The sequence below is a fragment of the Emys orbicularis genome, chromosome 4, assembly GCF_028017835.1.
Source record: "Emys orbicularis isolate rEmyOrb1 chromosome 4, rEmyOrb1.hap1, whole genome shotgun sequence".
Classification (NCBI taxonomy): domain Eukaryota; kingdom Metazoa; phylum Chordata; order Testudines; family Emydidae; genus Emys; species Emys orbicularis.
Window position 1 is genome coordinate 51,624,373 of NC_088686.1, and position 18,648 is coordinate 51,643,020.

The window sequence follows — 18,648 nt, forward strand, 5'->3', positions numbered from 1 at the left end:
CTGACAGATATGGTTTGTAGTTTGAACAATGGAAAAAGACAATTCAGGGAGAAATGCTTGAAAAAAGCACTGTAGTAGTTGCAAAAATCCAGAGAAAAGTTTTTTTATGGCTTAACAGATAAATTGTACCAGTCATTAAAATACTTTTCAGCTATCTTAAATGTTTAAATAAGACAATCTGAGCCTGAATCTGAGAATTCTCAAAGTTTTTCATAATGTGCCAAATTTTAACAGAGTGTCTCATGGACCACCTCAAATTCCATTCATACTTGCAGAACATTCCAGTGGCAGCTACAATAGTGTACATGAACTAAAGAGAGTTACGAAGTATTATACATTTTTATACATCTGAATGCAGTTTAGTAACTAAAAATAGAGAAAGCATGCAACTAATCATTAAAAAAAGAAAATAAAAAAAGAAAAAAAAATCTCCAGTCAGTTTGAAAAAACTGCATTAGCTGAGATTTCTTTAAAATCTATTCATCCATTGCATCACTAACAGGATTTTCTTTCCCACAAAGAGTTCCTTTGGACTATATGAGTATTTGTGCAGATTTTTTTGGGGGGGGGGGGGGGAGAGGGAGGGAGGAGGATGTAGGGGGATTGGGTTTTATTTTGTTTGTCTTTAAACACAAAGTGGTGAATCTTGCCTGTAATCTATTAGTAAACTTGCTTCTAAGTGGCTAATATTTTATTTTTTTAATCTTTCAAGGAATCTGAATAGTTAAGAGTCCATGTGGAATTATAAATAAGATGGCCTTTGTTTGAGATATAGAGTAGATAGCTGTGATTTTTTCCTATTAATCTAGTTAAGTAACAAAGAGCAATCGAATAAGAATAAGCTCAATCTACAATTGAATACTAACAAAACAGCTTTTAAGAGAAATATCAAAAGTGTAAAAAAATCAACAAAGTATACAATCTTATTTCTCTCCAACAGGAGATTTCTGTATAGATACATCATCAAGTAACTCATCTCCATCCCCCTCTAAATTAAAAAAAAAATCTTTAAAATTAATAACATCAAAATGTTTCCTGTACTACCTTAATTATGAATGAGCTACAGTGCATCTCAATAAAAACTAAACATTAATTGATCCAGATATCCATGGCCACTGCGGTATCTTTGAGAAGCAAATGGTACCATAATTACTGTAGAATTGCAAATATTAAGTTTGTTAAATGTACCTACTGTAGCTGATGCTGTTCAAAAGGCAGTAACAATTGAGAAAGAAATGGTGTTTAGCATAAGGGCATAAAAAGGAAGTGCTGGACCTTGATTGCAACAGAATTTTGGGACAAGGATCAGGATAAATGATAATAAGAAATTATGGTGCAAGCTATTATCAAAATTACTCTGAATTCAGTTTAAGTAAAATGTGAACATCTTGTTCTAACTAGCATAGTGGGAATAAACTGTAGAAATAGCTGTAAGGCTAACAATTTCGTGTTTAGTTTTTAAAACACTTATTAGAGTCACACTTTCAGATCTTTTACTTCTGAATTTTATTTATTCGTTTGACTCCATATAACAATTTATAGTGTAACACTGATATATAAAAATCCATGTGCAAATGACAAAGATTTGATTTAAATCCCGAAGAATCAAGAAATTTAGAGTGAAAGCAAATTTAGTTCTGAACTGTGGTTGATTTTTCCAAGGACACAATGTAATAGCCTGTTTCAAAGACATTATAAAAATCTAGAGTTGACCACCCTTAAAAATGTGCCTGCTTTGACTTCGATAAATCATGTTACCTCCATGTGTAGAGCATTACCTAGACCTACTGATAGGGCACAGTGTGCTGAAAATACTTATAAACTTGCATATTTATCTATAGCAAAATTGGCAGTTTTTAAGTGTTATGCTGTCAGTTCCCCTTGAAGTCAAGGGCAAAATCTGATTTCAACAAGAACACGATTCAAGAGATATTAAAAATATTACATACCCAATTTTAGCCTGAAAATGTCTTTATATCAATTTTAATTTCTATATCTTGTAGTATAATCTTCAAAAGTTCAGCACACAAGTAAACAAAATACTGACTTTCCAAATTTAAATGTATTTTTAGCCTATTGATCTAGTGACGTGTCCATTTATTTTTTTCCCAAACAAGTTTGATTTGTGAGCATATGCATTAAACCAATACAACTTTTTAAAACAGCTTTGTAACTTAAAATGACCAATTACAAAAATCCTATTTGGGCTTAGACTATCTGGTAAATTCCAAACTAGAGCAATATTATGGACAAACAACAAAAGCAATTTTTGTAAACCAGCGGGGGAAAACTGAGATGGGAAAAGAGGGTATCAATGCTCAGAAATGTAATAGCAGCTCACAAGCAGGAACATCCCACAAACAGAAAAATTGAATTTGCGACATCGACTTTAGTAACAAAAAAAATTTATTCTACTTCTAGTCTTAGTGCGCTGCTGATGGCAAAGTCCATTTTGTTTTTAAACTGCTCATATGTCTTTGTTATTGGAAGTTCTAAGCAGTTAAGTTGTCTGTTTCCAACAGGGTATTTTATACGCAGAAATTTAACTGAGGGGTCAGGCTCAAAACCAATGGGTGGGATAGAACTGGTACCAGTTGCAAAGACCAGAATGTCTTCCAGTGTTGCTGCAGACTCACCACCTAAAAGAAACAAGTTTAATGTTATACAGTCATTCTCAGTTACTCATAAGTTATCCCAACATAGGCATTTCGGGGAAGAACACTGATTAACAAGGAATCGGCCTTTTGCATATCAATAACCCGAGTATACTTGCAATTAGAAACAAAACTAAATTAGAAAAAGTTTTCACTAAGATGCAAAGAAAAAACTTTGGGTTAATTGAGGGAAATCTAAGGTGGTGATGCAGAGGAGGGATTGAACCAAAAAAAACCACTCCTTTGGCTAACTGAACTAAGTAATGAAGAAAAAGAGAGTTCACTTACCTTCCACATCTTGTAAATAACCCATCCAGAAATCAACACCTTTGACTTTGTTTACACCTGATAAACAGTGGATTGTAAAGAGATCACCAAGAATTCTTGCTGAAAGTCTCTCGGGTTTGTGACACAATATGCTAGAGAATGCATCAGGATGCATCTGTATTTTTTCCAATACACCAAGAGTTTTCAAACCTTGCCTAAAGCTGGAATCATAAAAAGAGGTGGCATTAGAAAGTCACCAAAGAACTAATTTTGCTATAAAATGTTTCACAATACCTTTTGTTTTACGAAGGCTGGTACATATAAGTTTTCTATAATTATGAGATTCCTGCCTATTTACATTTACAGTGTTCATTTAAAATTTTATTTTGTTTACCTGTTACCAACACCAGTTTAGATTGTGAAAAATGTAACAGTTTTGAGAATCCAGTTACAAGTAGAGGGTTTTTTTTGCATCTCTCTTGGCTTGCACTATAAAAAACACAATGAAATCTGCCATTTTCAGGTTCCTTGACTGCCCGGGAATGTTTGTTTTTAAAAATTTTATTTTATTTTTTTCAAAAATTGAGGAGACATCTGTTAATCTTAAATTTTATAAAAAATAGTTGTAGAAAATTTATAATTTGGGGTTTTTGTCCTTTTAGGATTAAAGTATAAAATTCTTAAATATTGAACTTCCTTGATTTCCTCCATAGTGGTTTCTCTTGGCTTCTTTGTAGATACTAACAGGAATTAGAAGTTTATAATGACTGGCACGTTTACAGATCTGAATTCTCTACTATATGCTGACAGATTATATGTTTCAAACTTTAGTTTTAACTAAATGTGATAGTTACATTAAAATCTAAAGTAAACTTAAAGGGAGGGGAGATGGGTGGGAAGGAATCCAACATAATTTTAACTGTATTTGGCTATTCAAAACAACTTCAGAAAAATGTATAATGCAGTACAAGACCTGAATTTTAGAATTCAGTGTGCATGATTCCATGCCCCAAAATGTACATGCAACTGTGTACAAAATTTGCATGCACAATTACTATAGCTTCTCCCACATTGAGTAGTACCTTATTCCACTAGTCGTAAGCAATTTCAATGCTTCTCAATAGTTTAATAAGTAAAAATGAATACTTTAAACTTTCACAACCAAACAAACCTTTCAAAAGGTGAATGAACTCGCTTAATTACATGATAGAGCAATAAGTCGTTCACCAACATATCCTTATCACATAGAGTTGTCATAGGTCTTAAACATCCAGCAATAGTAAGATATTCATAGCTGTCACTTATTGTAGATTTTAAGCTGGCCAGAGTTCTTGATGATTTTATCTACAGTAGGAAATAAAACATTTACTAGGTATTTGTTTGCTTCATATATGTTCCATCAATAAATTTAAAATTTAGAAGTCTGGAATCAGTAATCTCTTCCTAGCAAGTACTTCCATGACCCCCATCATCTTAGTATCTGAACGCCTTTGGCTGAGGCATATGTATTGTCAACAGGATGCAGATTATGTTAAAAGGACAACACTCATATATTGAATTTGATCAATCATATACTATACCTTAATACTTGCCAAAAACATGCCTATCCCAAAATCTAATCTCAAATCTAGCATCTCAAGGCTCCAAAGCAAGAGAACACCACTGGGTGGGGCACTTTATTTACCATTTTTATTGTTTGTGCTACATCAAAATCTGCAACATCTTCCACTGTTGGTTTCACATTCTCTGGTCCATAAGCAAGACAGTTAAACAGAGTTTTGGAAAAGAAACTGGGAGGTACACCACCATGAACCAAAGAAACTGCTATCATTTTGCCAGCTTCATAGTATAAATTCTCTTTTATAGCTGTAAATAAAGAAAGTATATTTGAATTAATAATGAACTATGATCTGCAACAGTTATCACTACTTTCTCATATTAATACGCATACAAGATAAACTCTTAAGGCTGAGACAATAACACTGACAAAAATTCATGGTTATGACCAAGTGAAGGAGCAACTTGCTCACTGCCCCGTCCTTCCGCCCCTCAAGCCAAGCCAAGCCCAATCACAGTGGAGCTCTCCACCTTACACAGCGCTCAGTTCTGAGGCATGGAAATAGCACTTCAAGCAGCTCTGGAGAAGTAATAAATACAGTGGAGTGGAGGGGAGAGATAAGAAGAAATAGAGGGAAGGGAAAGTGAAAAGAAGAAAAGGTACCCTTTCTGAGAAAAGGTAAACTGAGTGTTTCCTGTTTCAATTTCTTTAGGTCCAGAGATCAAGAGTTCCAAAATTGATTGTAAGTCTACATCCATATAGTAATATTACTATCAAGTATTCCAATCACACCAAATAAGCAGTAAAAAACTTAGACAACTTATTCATTGCCCAATTCTTACCCCAAAGCTCACATTTTAAAAATAGTAAAAGAAAAAATTAGTTTGGTACACATCTACTTCCATTTTGTGGGGCTCATGGTAATTTTATCTTGTTATCAGAATTAACAATTTTGTTTTTTTTTCAGATGTCTATTATACTGAAAATTACTTTTGACAGAACTGTTTTACCATAAAATTTATGCTGTATTTACCTTGAGAATCAAGAGATAAGTTCTTTGAGGAAGAGCCCTCAAATAGTGATGAGTTCTGAAGATGAAGCATTAATAATCGGAAAAACTCATGTTTTGATCCATGGAAAGCATCTGTCTCTACTCTACTCTTGCAATTTGTGAACTTCACTTCCATAGTGTTTGCAGGATTGAAGTTTCGCCCTCTGAATCCTTTTAAGGCACTACTCCAGATATTGTCTCTGTTGATGTTCAGTCTTGTAGTTTTTGTATTATTAACCTGTAACTTTAATTCCCTCAATATATTAGAAGCTTCTCTTTTTTGTATTCTTAGTTGCCTAGAAGACACAAATGAGCACATTTTTTAATGAAACACAGGATATACAGTTATTGACAATTACAGTATAAGAAATCGTAGACCAGCTTTTCTGAATCAGAAAGTCTATCTTTCTGTCACCCATCTATGGATACTGAAATGTTAGCAAGTTCCTATCAGTTACTGCAAGCCAATGGGCAGACTCACTAGCTGGACTAGTCAAAATACAGCCCAAGCTTTCAAGTGAGTGCCATGTCCCTTTTCTCAGGGCTGGTTTTATTAATTAACACAAGATACAAGAGTCTCAAAATAACACAAGACACTGGGTAATGGAGGCTTGTTCCACTTCTCACCAAAAGGGTACATCCTTCCCTCTTGGTAGTCCTTCCTGGCAATCCCCTAGGACTTCTCTTAGGGTATTTCCTCAACTCTTGTTCTCCTGAGAATAAGCCAAGAACTTTCCTTTATATACTCTCCAGCAAGTAGTCACATGATGCTTGACTGACTGACCCCTTGCCATCACATGCCCTGCCTGGAGACTACAACTCCTTAATCTTAAAAGCTAGTGTTGCCCCCTCTGCGGTACAAAAAGAAAAAAAGGGGGGACATCTGGAATGACCTTGAGCCCATAAAACTGGAAAGCTGGCCAGGTGTACTGAGCACCCTTAGAAATTTCTCAAGATAGTGATCTCAAAAAAGGGATGATCCTGGGGAAAACCTGGACAAGTGGCAACCCTATAAAGGACCACAGACTGTAACAAGTACATGGGAACATACTGCCCTGATGGAGTTACATGAACATTCTGGAAGCTAATAAAGATAAACACTTAAAAACCATATACTTAGTCTGATGTAAAGTCTCTAACTTAAAAAAGGAACTCAATTTCAATGATTTCTGAGATATACTAATAAATGATTTCAGATGTAACACTGTTGAAACCATGTATTTTAAAGTAACAAAAAATTAGTTACAAAGTTACAATCAAGTTCCATTAGAATTAATAAACTGCCTTAGCTTCACTGTATTTATTACTTCTTGCCGTAAAATTCTCTCCTGAGCCAAACTATCACTATATTGTTTGAGCAATGTTCAAATAAGTGACAAAGTATATGAAAACATTTGAAAAGCTTGTAATTTGAGAGTCTGATCAAGACAAATTTATAACTAAGTTAATATTCACTCTTTTAAAAGTGTCAAATATCAGCCGTGATATCCTGAGATATCAGAATATCAGGATATCAGACAGAATCTGGCCATGATATCCTGAGAGAAAACCGACCTGCCTTCGAGCGGTGTGTGGAAGGCCAAGATGGCCACTAGATGGACTTTGACGGATGAGAGCAACAAGCCCTGGAGCCTGAGGTGCAGGAGGTAGTCTAGAATGAGCAGCAACGGGGCTCGCTCAGGACAGACCCCCTTATTCACCATCCAGCATGTGAATCGCTTCCATTTGGCCAGGTAGGTGGCCCCGGTGGAGGGCTTTCTACTGCCCAACAGGAGTTGCTGGACCTCGGACGGGCACTGCCATTCTTGCGCGTTTAGCCACGCAGCAGCCAAGCAGTCAGATGAAGCGTCACCAAGTTCAGGGGCAGGAGACTGCCGTGGTTCTGGGACAACAGGTCCACCCTGAGCAGCATCCGGAACGGGATCACCACCGAAAGGTCCAGCAGGGTGCTGAACCAGTGTTGGCATTGCCATGCCGGCACTATGAGAATGACCTCTGCCCTGTCCTGCTTGATCTTCATGAGGACCGTTGGCAGCAACGGCACTGGAGGGAAGGTGTACATCAGAGCCCCTGATCATGTGATGAGGAAGGTGTCCGACAGTGATCCTGTCCTTGCCCTGGAATGAGCAGAAGACATGGCATTGTCTGTTCTGCCTGGACACGAATAGGTCCACCTGGGGAGTTCCCCACCTGTGGAAGACAGAGCTGACCACCTCCGGGTGAAGGGACCACTTGTGGCAAGATGAGAATGCCCTGCTAAGGTGGACCACCCAAGCGTTCCTGGCCCCTGGGAGGTGAGCAGCCACAAGATGGATGTCATGCTGTAGACAGAAATCCCAGAGCCGGAGCACTTCCTGGCAGAGGGCATATGACCTGTTAATATAGAAGATTGTGGCTGTGTTGTTGTCCGTTAGGACCTGAACCGCCCAGCCTTGTATGTGAATTCGAAAAGCTTGGCAGGCTAGGCAAACCGCCCTGAGTTCCCAGACGTCAGTGTGAAGGGCCCGATAGAGAATGGACCACTGGTCCTGAGCACTGAGATCGCCCAGCTGGGCTCCTCAACCCAGGTCCAAAGTGTCGGAGATGAGCATCACTGACGAGACCGGGCCTGCGAATGGGACTCCCTCCAGCACCGACATGAGATCTTGCCACCAGGTAAAGGACGACAGCACACTATCCGGAATCCTGAGCACCCGGTCTATACTGTGCCGATTGGGTACATAGACCTATGCCAGCCACGCCTGTCGAGGCCTGAGGCGGAGTCGCGCATGCCGAACCATGTAAATGCATGCTGTCATATGACCCAGCAGGCTCAGGCACATGTGGGTGGTGGTGAACAGATGGGCACGCAGAGACGAGATGAGGTCCACCATGGCTCGGTACCGAATCTCGGGGAGGAAGGCTCTGGCCTGAGTGGAGTTGAGTACCGCCCCAATGAACCGTGTGTGTTGCACTGGAGTGAGAGTTGACTTTTTATTGTTTATTATTAGGTCCAGGTCGCAGCAGGTGGAACAGACCATAGCGAGATGCCTCTGCACCTGATCCGAGGACTGGCCCCTTATCAACCAGTCGTTGATGTACGGGTAGATTTGGACCTCCAGACGTCGCAGGTAAGCGGCTACTGGCACTATACACTTGGTGAACACTCTCGGAGCCGACAAGAGACCAAAGGGCACTGCCGTGAACTGGAAATTGTGCTGGCCTAAGGTGAAATGGAGGAAACACCGGTGCCCCGGGAATATGGAAGTATGTGTCCTTTAAATTGAGGGCGGCGTACCAGTGTCCTAGATCCAGGGATGAGATGATGGAGACCAGGGAGACCATACGAAACTTCAACTTTTTGAGAGATGCGTTGAGGTGACGCAGGTCTAGAATAGGTCCGAGGCCCCTTTTTGCCTTCAGAATGAGGAAGTAGCGGGAGTGAAATGCTCTTCCTTCCATGCCTTGCAACACCTCTTCCACTGCCCCTAGGCACAAGGTTTTCAACCTCCTGAATGAGGAGTTACTCATGAGAAAGGTCCCTGAAGAGGGACGGGGAAGGGGGTTGGAAGGGTTGGTCGGCTACAAACTGCAGGGTATAGCCCGACAAGACAGTGTCAAGCACTGATTGGTCCGAGGTGACTGGAAAGGGCGGAAGGGGTTGAGGAAGATGGGGAACGGATCTGGTACAGTGACTGGGCGTCGTCCTTGGGCACACCCTCAAAATGACTGCTTTTGGCTGCCTTGGTCGCTGGAAGGACCAGGCTGGACGAGACAACGACTGGCGGCATCGCTTAAAACACGTCTTTGTCCTTCTTTTTTTGTGGGACCTGGATTGAGAGACACCCCAAGACCTTGATGATGGTGGAGGCGGAATGGCTTTCTGGCCTGCTGAGGAGTATGTAGACCCAAGGAGCGCAGCCTGGGAGAAGCGATGGGAATATGGTGCTGGCATAATAGACACCCCTCCGTGGATTCCAGTACTGTCACTGGGTGGGCCATTGTCCTTGATCCCAAGCTGGTGTCGCAGGCACCTTGGCTGGTTCCCGAGGCTGGGAGATGATTTGCTCCATACAGGGGAAAGGCTGAACTTTAGTTAGACAAAAGTTAAAAGGTTCAGTGACTAAAGTGAAATCCCTGCAAGTTGCGTGGGCCCTTTTTAAAGACACCATAATAGAGGCTCAACTTCAATGTATACCCCAAATTAAGAAAAACAGTAAAAGAACTAAAAAAGAGCCACCGTGGCTTAACAACCATGTAAAAGAAGCAGTGAGAGATAAAAAGACTTCCTTTAAAAAGTGGAAGTCAAATCCTAGTGAGGCAAATAGAAAGGAGCACAAACACTGCCAACTTAAGTGCAAGAGTGTAATAAGAAAAGCCAAAGAGGAGTTTGAAGAACGGCTAGCCCAAAACTCCAAAGGTAATAACAAAATGTTTTTTAAGTACATCAGAAGCAGGAAGCCTGCTAAACAACCAGTGGGGCCCCTTGACGATGAAAATACAAAAGGAGCGCTTAAAGATGATAAAGTCATTGCGGAGAAACTAAATGGATTCTTTGCTTCAGTCTTCACGGCTGAGGATGTTAGGGAGATTCCCAAACCTGAGCTGGCTTTTGTAGGTGACAAATCTGAGGAACTGTCACAGATTGAAGTATCACTAGAGGAGGTTTTGGAATTAATTGATAAACTCAACATTAACAAGTCACCGGGACCAGATGGCATTCACCCAAGAGTTCTGAAAGAACTCAAATGTGAAGTTGCGGAACTATTAACTAAGGTTTGTAACCTGTCCTTTAAATCGGCTTCGGTACCCAATGACTGGAAGTTAGCTAATGTAACACCAATATTTAAAAAGGGCTCTAGGGGTGATCCCGGCAATTACAGACCGGTAAGTCTAACGTCGGTACCGGGCAAATTAGTTGAAACAATAGTAAAGAACAAAATTGTCAGACACATAGAAAAACATAAACTCTTGAGCAATAGTCAACATGGTTTCTGTAAAGGGAAATCGTGTCTTACTAATCTATTAGAGTTCTTTGAAGGGGTCAACAAACATGTGGACAAGGGGGATCCGGTGGACATAGTGTACTTAGATTTCCAGAAAGCCTTTGACAAGGTCCCTCACCAAAGGCTCTTACGTAAATTAAGCTGTCATGGGATAAAAGGGAAGGTCCTTTCATGGATTGAGAACTGGTTAAAGGACAGGGAACAAAGGGTAGGAATTAATGGTAAATTCTCAGAATGGAGAGGGGTAACTAGTGGTGTTCCCCAAGGGTCAGTCCTAGGACCTATCCTATTCAATTTATTCATAAATGATCTGGAGAAAGGGGTAAACAGTGAGGTGGCAAAGTTTGCAGATGATACTAAACTACTCAAGATAGTTAAGACCAAAGCAGATTGTGAAGAACTTCAAAAAGATCTCACAAAACTAAGTGATTGGGCAACAAAATGGCAAATGAAATTTAATGTGGATAAATGTAAAGTAATGCACATTGGAAAAAATAACCCCAACTATACATACAACATGATGGGGGCTAATTTAGCTACAACGAGTCAGGAAAAAGATCTTGGCGTCATCGTGGATAGTTCTCTAAAGATGTCCACGCAGTGTGCAGAGGCGGTCAAAAAAGCAAACAGGATGTTAGGAATCATTAAAAAGGGGATAGAGAATAAGACTGAGAATATATTATTGCCCTTATATAAATCCATGGTTCGCCCACATCTCGAATACTGTGTACAGATGTGGTCTCCTCACCTCAAAAAAGATATTCTAGCACTAGAAAAGGTTCAGAAAAGAGCAACTAAAATGATTAAGGGTTTAGAGAGGGTCCCATATGAGGAAAGATTAAAGAGGCTAGGACTCTTCAGTTTGGAAAAGAGAAGACTAAGGGGGGACATGATAGAGGTATATAAAATCATGAGTGATGTTGAGAAAGTGGATAAGGAAAAGTTATTTACTTATTCCCATAATACAAGAACTAGGGGTCACCAAATGAAATTAATAGGCAGCAGGTTTAAAACAAATAAAAGGAAGTTCTTCTTCACGCAGCGCACAGTCAACTTGTGGAACTCCTTACCTGAGGAGGTTGTGAAGGCTAGGACTATAACAATGTTTAAAAGGGGACTGGATAAATTCATGGTGGCTAAGTCCATAAATGGCTATTAGCCAGGATGGGTAAGAATGGTGTCCCTAGCCTCTGTTCGTCAGAGGATGGAGATGGATGGCAGGAGAGAGATCACTTGATCATTGCCTGTTAGGTTCACTCCCTCTGGGGCACCTGGCATTGGCCACTGTCGGTAGACAGATACTGGGCTAGATGGACCTTTGGTCTGACCCAGTACGGCCTTTCTTATGTTCTTATGTTCTAACTGTCCCTCCAACCTGGACCACTGCCCTTCTGATGACCAGGGTGGGGCTGTGGAAACCTGAGTCTGTTGACTGACTGGTCAGCGACCGGTACGGGGAAGGCAAGAGCTGGTGCCTGCCCGAAGAACGGTAGCAGGGCTCCAGCGACCGGTGCCATGACCACGAACAGTCTCGTGTTGGAGGGGACCGATGTGAAGGAGATTTGTGAGGTGATCTCTGACGGGAGGATTGTCGGTACCGAGAATACGGGGATCAGCGTTGCGACTCTGGTTTTCTGCATCTCATAGGCGGAAACCATGGTGTCGGAGATCTGGGCCTCCTGGCCGGAAACCGGGGTTGCGGTACTGGGGTCCTTGGCTGTGGCGAAGGGGAACGACGCCTGCAGTCCGGGGGGCATTCCACTGCCTTTAGGGGTGGTTCCATCACCAGCTTGGTCATCTGAGCCGGTCTCTTGGCGGCATCCACCATGTGGCCAGACATCTGCGGTGCTGGTCAGCCTAACTGTTCTTTGGCCGCTGGGCCCACCTCGGGCGCAGATGGCCCTGCAATGGGCCAGGACCCCCTACCACTCCCTTAAGTAGGAGGCAGGTCCCTGGCTGGGCTAGGGGGTCTGACCACAGCGATACCCCCGAGATCCTCTGTTGCAGGCAGGGCACCTAACTCAGGTCCTCTTCCCGATGTTCCCTTGAGCGGTGCCTGCGGACCAGACGACTTCCACCGCTTCTTTGGTGCCAGGCAGAAGCTGGTGCTGGTGGTGCACTGCGTGCCAATGCCGAAGTACCAGGCGTGGAGTGTGAGGGCTCCGATGCCGGGTGCAGAGCAGCCTCCATGACAAAGGCCCTTAATCGAATGTCCCACTCTTTTTGAGTTCAGGGATGAAAGATTTTGCAGATCCGGCACTTGTCTTTTCTATGGGACTCCCCCAGGCACTTCAGACAACTCTCGTGCAGGTTGCTGATGGGCATCGGCCGGCTGCACTCAGAACATGTCTTGAAGCCTGGGGAGCGGGGTATGCCCCGCTCCAGGACAAAGTCCCAGCCTGGGCTCTAACTACTAAAACACTTAACAGCTAACTAATCACTGACTAAATAACAAAGGAGAACAACCTGAACAGTGAAGAACCACTAATGCTCTTGCTAAGCAAGACTAGGCGCTCCAACCAACCGTCACGGGCAGTAAAAAGGAACTGAGAGGGCCAGCGGCGCCTGATATATTGCAGCATAAGTGTGGCATTTCAGAGGGCGCCACAACCAGCCCTATGGATACTGCTAAGGCAAAAGTTTCCGACAACTGTGCATGTGGGCACGCACACACCTAGAATGGAATCAACATGAGCAAGCACTCGAAGAAGAATTTCATAAATCAGGATTTTCAGCAAGTTCTTAGGTTAAGCATTCTATTTTGCACTTTCAATGTATAGATCCTGGAGGAAATACATTTCATTTTATACAATCTAGAGCAGACCTGGACCGCCAGATGCTTTTGAATAGAACAATAACACTTTTTATTTACTTATTATGATTGTTATTGCAGGGTGAAACACGTTTCTCTGGAGTATGGACCTTGACAAAGAAATTTGGGCCTTGATAAAAAAATAATTAACTACCCCTGATCTAGAGAGCCTTGTTCAATATGAAAGAAATATTAACTTACATTCTTCTTACTGATAGATTCCTTGAAGAAGAATTGATCAGTGGGGATATGGACATAACCATCTTATTAGATGCTGGAAGGTCTAATAATGTGCCAGAACAGCTTGACTCCTTGTACAACATCTTTGGTGACCTAGAAAGGGAAAAGCTATTACAAAATTAATTTCTCATTCTGAACTTTATGTAAACATTCATTTGAAAGTAACAGTACATCTGTTTACCACAAGTGTGATTTAAAGAACCCTACGTTACTCTAAAGCCATAGAATCCATTTGTTTCTATACACAATTTTCAACATATAAATGATTGCCCCAACGACTAGAAGACACTGAAGTAAATTTTGTCATCAATAATTTACCTTGCATTCCTCAGACCCACCTCTCTTTTACATAATCGAATAGTTGCTGAACCCTAGAAATGCTGACATTACCACCACCATTCAGCACTAGAAAATGGAATAAATTCTGTCTCTGGAAATATTGTAACCTTCATTTTTTCACTGCATAGTGGTTCTATGGTTTTCTACAGTGTTATATCCCATATAGGACAAACTGAAATTTGAGAATCCTTGAGAACCATTAAGTACTGATGTTATGTTATGTTACTCCCATAGGTAGACTGCATTGTATGATCCAGTGCTGATATTAGTTGGCACCAGCTCAATACACACTACTGAAATAACTTGCTGCAATTTTTATCTCGCCTTTTAATTACTAAGTAATGTTGTAAGTTCCAGTTAAGTCTTCTAGAGTTACTCATATTCTGGTTTTGTTTAGCTCCAAAGATGGCAAAATTCCTATATTTACATGCAAAAAAAATTAAAGCAATGTTAAGGTTGCAAAATTAAGCACTCAAGAACTAGGAAAGAAAGTGGAATGCTGCATGTACAATTTCTGTGCACAACAGTCATCAGTTATTTAATCTCTTATATGCCCCAGAGGGACAGTTAAACTTGCATGTACCCTCAAAATAAAAATAAAATAAAATAAAAAAAGTAAAGTTTTCTGGCTTTTGAGACCCCTAGCACTGAAACTTCAACTTTCCAGAGTATGCAGTTCATAGGTGATAAATTGAACTGCCATCTCCTGCTACATACTGCAGAAACCAAGGGAAGGAATGCCAGCTGACTAGTACATATGGAATGAGGGCAACAGTCCCATGGCAGCCTTCAAAAATGTATCTTAACCTTAACTACAGTAGGTGTGTTAATACACCCATGATAAATAACAGTTACTTATCTTACAGTAACTCGGGTTCTTTGAGATATCAGTGTGGGTCCCACTGTAGGTGCACATGCACCTCATGTGTGCCGTATCAGATTCTTTAAAATAGTGGTGTTTCTTTGGGCAGTGCACGCACCCTGTGCCTTATGCTCCTGGACTTGTTAGGGCATAAAGGGCAGAGCAACTGTAATCCTCCCTCAGTTCCCTCACGATTCAAAGCCCACATTAGGTGTGGCTCATAAACTGGGGACAGAGTGCAGTTGTGAGAGCCCACACTGATGACAACATCTAAAAAAAACCCCCATAATTACTGTAGGGTAAGTAACCATTCTCCCTTCTTCGTGTATATGTCAGTGTGGATCCCACGGTAGGTATCTGGCAAGCAGAACCCCTCTGGATGGTGGGATGAGAAGTATCAGCTGCATCAGTCAAACAAATTGTAGTACTGTTCTAATAAACATGGCATCTGCCCTGACAGCTAAGTCCAGTGCACACTGCTTCACAAAACATAATGGGTGCCTTGTGGATCTCAAAAACTGGCTCATTTCTGAAGCTGGCAGAGAATGACGCTTGAGTTCTGATGCAGTGAGCATTCTTGTTCAGTGGAAGTGGTACATCACCCAACTGGTAACACAGCAAGATACATTGTGTTATCCACTTAGATACTCTTTGTGATGAGATGGCCTGGCCTTTGGAATGGTTGGTTACAGCCAGAAACAACCAGGGAGATGGCCTAAACAGTTTGGTTCTGTCAATGGGTAAAGTTAAGCTCTGGAGATACCCCGCATAGGTAAATTCCCCCTGATGTAGTGTTGGGCTTTGATAATAGGTTGGTACAGATGGAAATCTGAAACCACCTTGGGATGCACTTGGAGTAAGGTTTCACCACCACTTTGTCCTATGAAATGTTATGAAGGGAAGGAAGGTCAGCCATAAATACTTGGAGCTCGCTCATTTTCATACTAGTAAGAGCAACTAGAAAACAGTCTTCAGAGTGAGATGAAGTATGAAGCATTCTCAAAGGTGCTCAAAGGGAGGCCCTAAGTCTCAAGAGGACAATGTTGAGGTCCCAGGCAGGAGCAGTTTCTCTGATCGGTGGGTAAGTATGTAACAGACCATTGAGAAACTCTGATACCATTAGGTGGGAGACGATGGAGCATAATAGGACAGGAGGATGGCACACTGAGATCACTGTAAGGTGGACCTTAATGGAGCTGAATGAAAGGTCAAATGTTTCAGATGCAGCAAGTAGTCAAGGGTCTTTGGTACCGAAGCCTGTGTAGGGTCCAGGTTATTTTGGGCCACCCATATGGAGATACACTTCCATTTTAATGATTAAGTCTGTCCGGTGGATATCTTCCAGTTCTGTATCAGTCCTTGTCCATGGCACTCAACCAGCTAACATCTAGACTGTGAGATGCAGGGATGTTGCGTCTGGATAGGGTATCTGACTGTGGTGCTGTGGAAATCAGGTCTGAGCAGTTTGGAGTTGAACAAGCAGCTGAATGGACATCTGCAGCAAGTCCATCACCCTAAACTGCCTCAGCAAGCAGAAACTATGAGGATGACATGCTGTGTCTCATCTGACTTTGGGAACCATCTTGGGGATCAGGGGAATAAGCAGGAAAGCATACAGGAGGCCATTTTGCAGTGGAATTAAGAAGGCATCTGGTAGCGATCCCAAGCTCATGCCCCCTCTGGAACAGAAGTCCTGATACTTGGCATTGTCTTTGGTTGCAAACAGATCTATCACACAGACACCCTTGCCCATCGATGAAATATCAGCTCTATGATGGACCTCTGCAGTGACTACTCGTGACTGGTCTTGGATTATCTGCTCAAGTAGTCTGCCAGGTTGCTGCTGATTCTAGGGAGGTGAAGTTCCAAAGTTACCTGAGCTGGTGATACCTATTCCAGAGTTTAATGGCCTCCCTGCTTGGTTATTGAGTGCATCATGGACATGCCTGTCAAAAACTAGACTGCGGCTTTTCAGAGGACAGGTAGGGATCCCATACAGGCTAGCCTGATGGCTCTGGATTCCAGGACATTTATGTGAAGTAACATATTCTGGGGACTTGGTCCCTTGCATTTGTAGGTGATCCAGGTGGGCTTCCCACATGTAGGATTGATTTAAATCAAAGCAAATTAAAATCACCATTTTAAATCGTGATTTAAATCAACAAGCAGGAAATCTTAATTTAAATTATTCATTTAAATTATGTTTTACATTTGTACTTTTCAGTTATTTTCCCAAAGAAAGCTTGGTAACCATTAAAACATGTTATTTTCAACTAAATATAATCTTTGCACTAAATCTGGTACTTCTTTCTGCAAACCAGGAGGATACAATGTATCTATATTTACGTATATAGTTTAATTTAACTTTATTTGGATTCTTATATTTTAACTTTTTTTATTTATTTAGTTTCTTAATTTTTACATTTTTATGATGTTAGAAAATGGTGAATGATGCATTTCTTATGTACTAAATTATTAATTTACTAGTAATTTGTGTCAAATTCTATTTGGATGGAAATTCAAATTTAATTAAACACACAAAAAATAAAATTGCCTTAAGTGTGCTGGATACAGAAGAAAAAGGTTTATCAAAACATGTCTTGCATTTAAAACTAACTGATTTATTAAACAAAGGAAATATTTAAGTATCTTTAAGCAAGATACAGACAAACTGGAGAGACTCCAGAGGGGAACAACAAAAAATGCTAAAAGATTTAGAATCCTTTCCGGAAAGGTTAAAAAAACTAGGTATGTTTAGTCTTGCAAAAAGAAGACTGAGGGAGGACAGGATAACAGTCTTCAGAATTGTCAATTGTTTTCCATGTCCACTGAAGGAAAGACAAGAAGTAATGGACTTAAGCGGCAGGAAGGGAGATTTAGGTTAGATATTAGGAAAAACTTTCTAACTATAAGGATAGTTCAGCACTGGAATAGGCTTCCAAGGGATGCTATGGTATCCGTGTCATTGGAGAGTTTTAAGACAAGGTTAGACAAACACCTGTTAGGGATGGTCTAGGTCAGGGCTTCTCAAACTTAGTGGCACCACGACCCCCTTCTGACAAAAAAGTTACTACATGACCCAGTCAGTGTTCCCTCTAATATTTCCCATCCATGTGCAGAATGAATTTTGTTATGTGCACCAATATGGAGGTGATGTGTGACACATCACCTCCATATTGGTGCACATAACAAAATTCATGTGGCGGGGAGGGGCCGAGGGGTTTGGAGGCGGTTCAGGGCTGGGGCAGAGGGTTGGGGTGCAGGGTGACGGCTCCAGCTGGGAGTGTGGGCTCTGGGCTAGGGCTGGGGATGAGGGGCCCCGGGCTGGGGCAGAGGGCTGGGGTACGGAGGAGGTGAGGGCTCTGGGGTGGGGCTGGGGATGAGGGGTTTGGAGTGCAGTGGGGCTTCCCAGGGCTATGGTGGGGAGAGAGGACTCCCCACCCCCAGCACTGTCTCCCTGCAACAGCACCTGGGCTGGGGGTGGGAGAGGCGCCTCTCCTAACTGCAGCAGGTCCAGGCCGGGCTGGGTTTGGGATGGGGGAGAGGCGCCTGTCCCCCAGCGGCGGCAGGTCTGGTGCTGGGCTGGGTCGGGGGAGAGGCGCCTGTCCCCTGGCCATGGCAGGTTTGGCGCTGGGCTGGATCAGGGCCGGGGGAAGAGTACCTGTCCCCCGGCTGCGGCAGGTTCGGCAGTGGGCTGGGCTGGGGCCCGGGCACCTTTCCCCCGGCTGCAGCAAGTCCATGGCTGGGCTGGGTTGGGTCCGGAGCTTGGGACGAGGCATCTCTCCCTGTCACAGCCCTGAGCGCCTTCACAGCGCTTAATAGACAGCTGCACAGCTTAAAGGGAAGTTAGGACACGGGGGGAGAAGGGGCTGCAGCCCGA

The 18,648-nt window shown here is 42.1% G+C and overlaps 1 protein-coding gene across 1 annotated transcript in view; it reads right to left on the reverse strand.

The window, feature by feature from the left end:
- Window positions 1–2,330: 2,330 nt before the first annotated feature.
- The window catches only part of G2E3 (G2/M-phase specific E3 ubiquitin protein ligase), a 53,995-nt gene continuing 37,677 nt past the window's right edge, over window positions 2,331–18,648 (reverse strand). The window contains exons 12-16 of the mRNA XM_065403543.1: window positions 5,513–5,826; window positions 4,606–4,787; window positions 4,093–4,265; window positions 2,943–3,142; window positions 2,331–2,639 (exon numbers count right to left, since the gene is read on the reverse strand). Coding sequence (XP_065259615.1) covers window positions 2,407–2,639; window positions 2,943–3,142; window positions 4,093–4,265; window positions 4,606–4,787; window positions 5,513–5,826 — 1,102 coding nt within the window. The 3' untranslated portion in view covers window positions 2,331–2,406. The remainder of the gene's footprint in view (window positions 2,640–2,942; window positions 3,143–4,092; window positions 4,266–4,605; window positions 4,788–5,512; window positions 5,827–18,648) is intronic.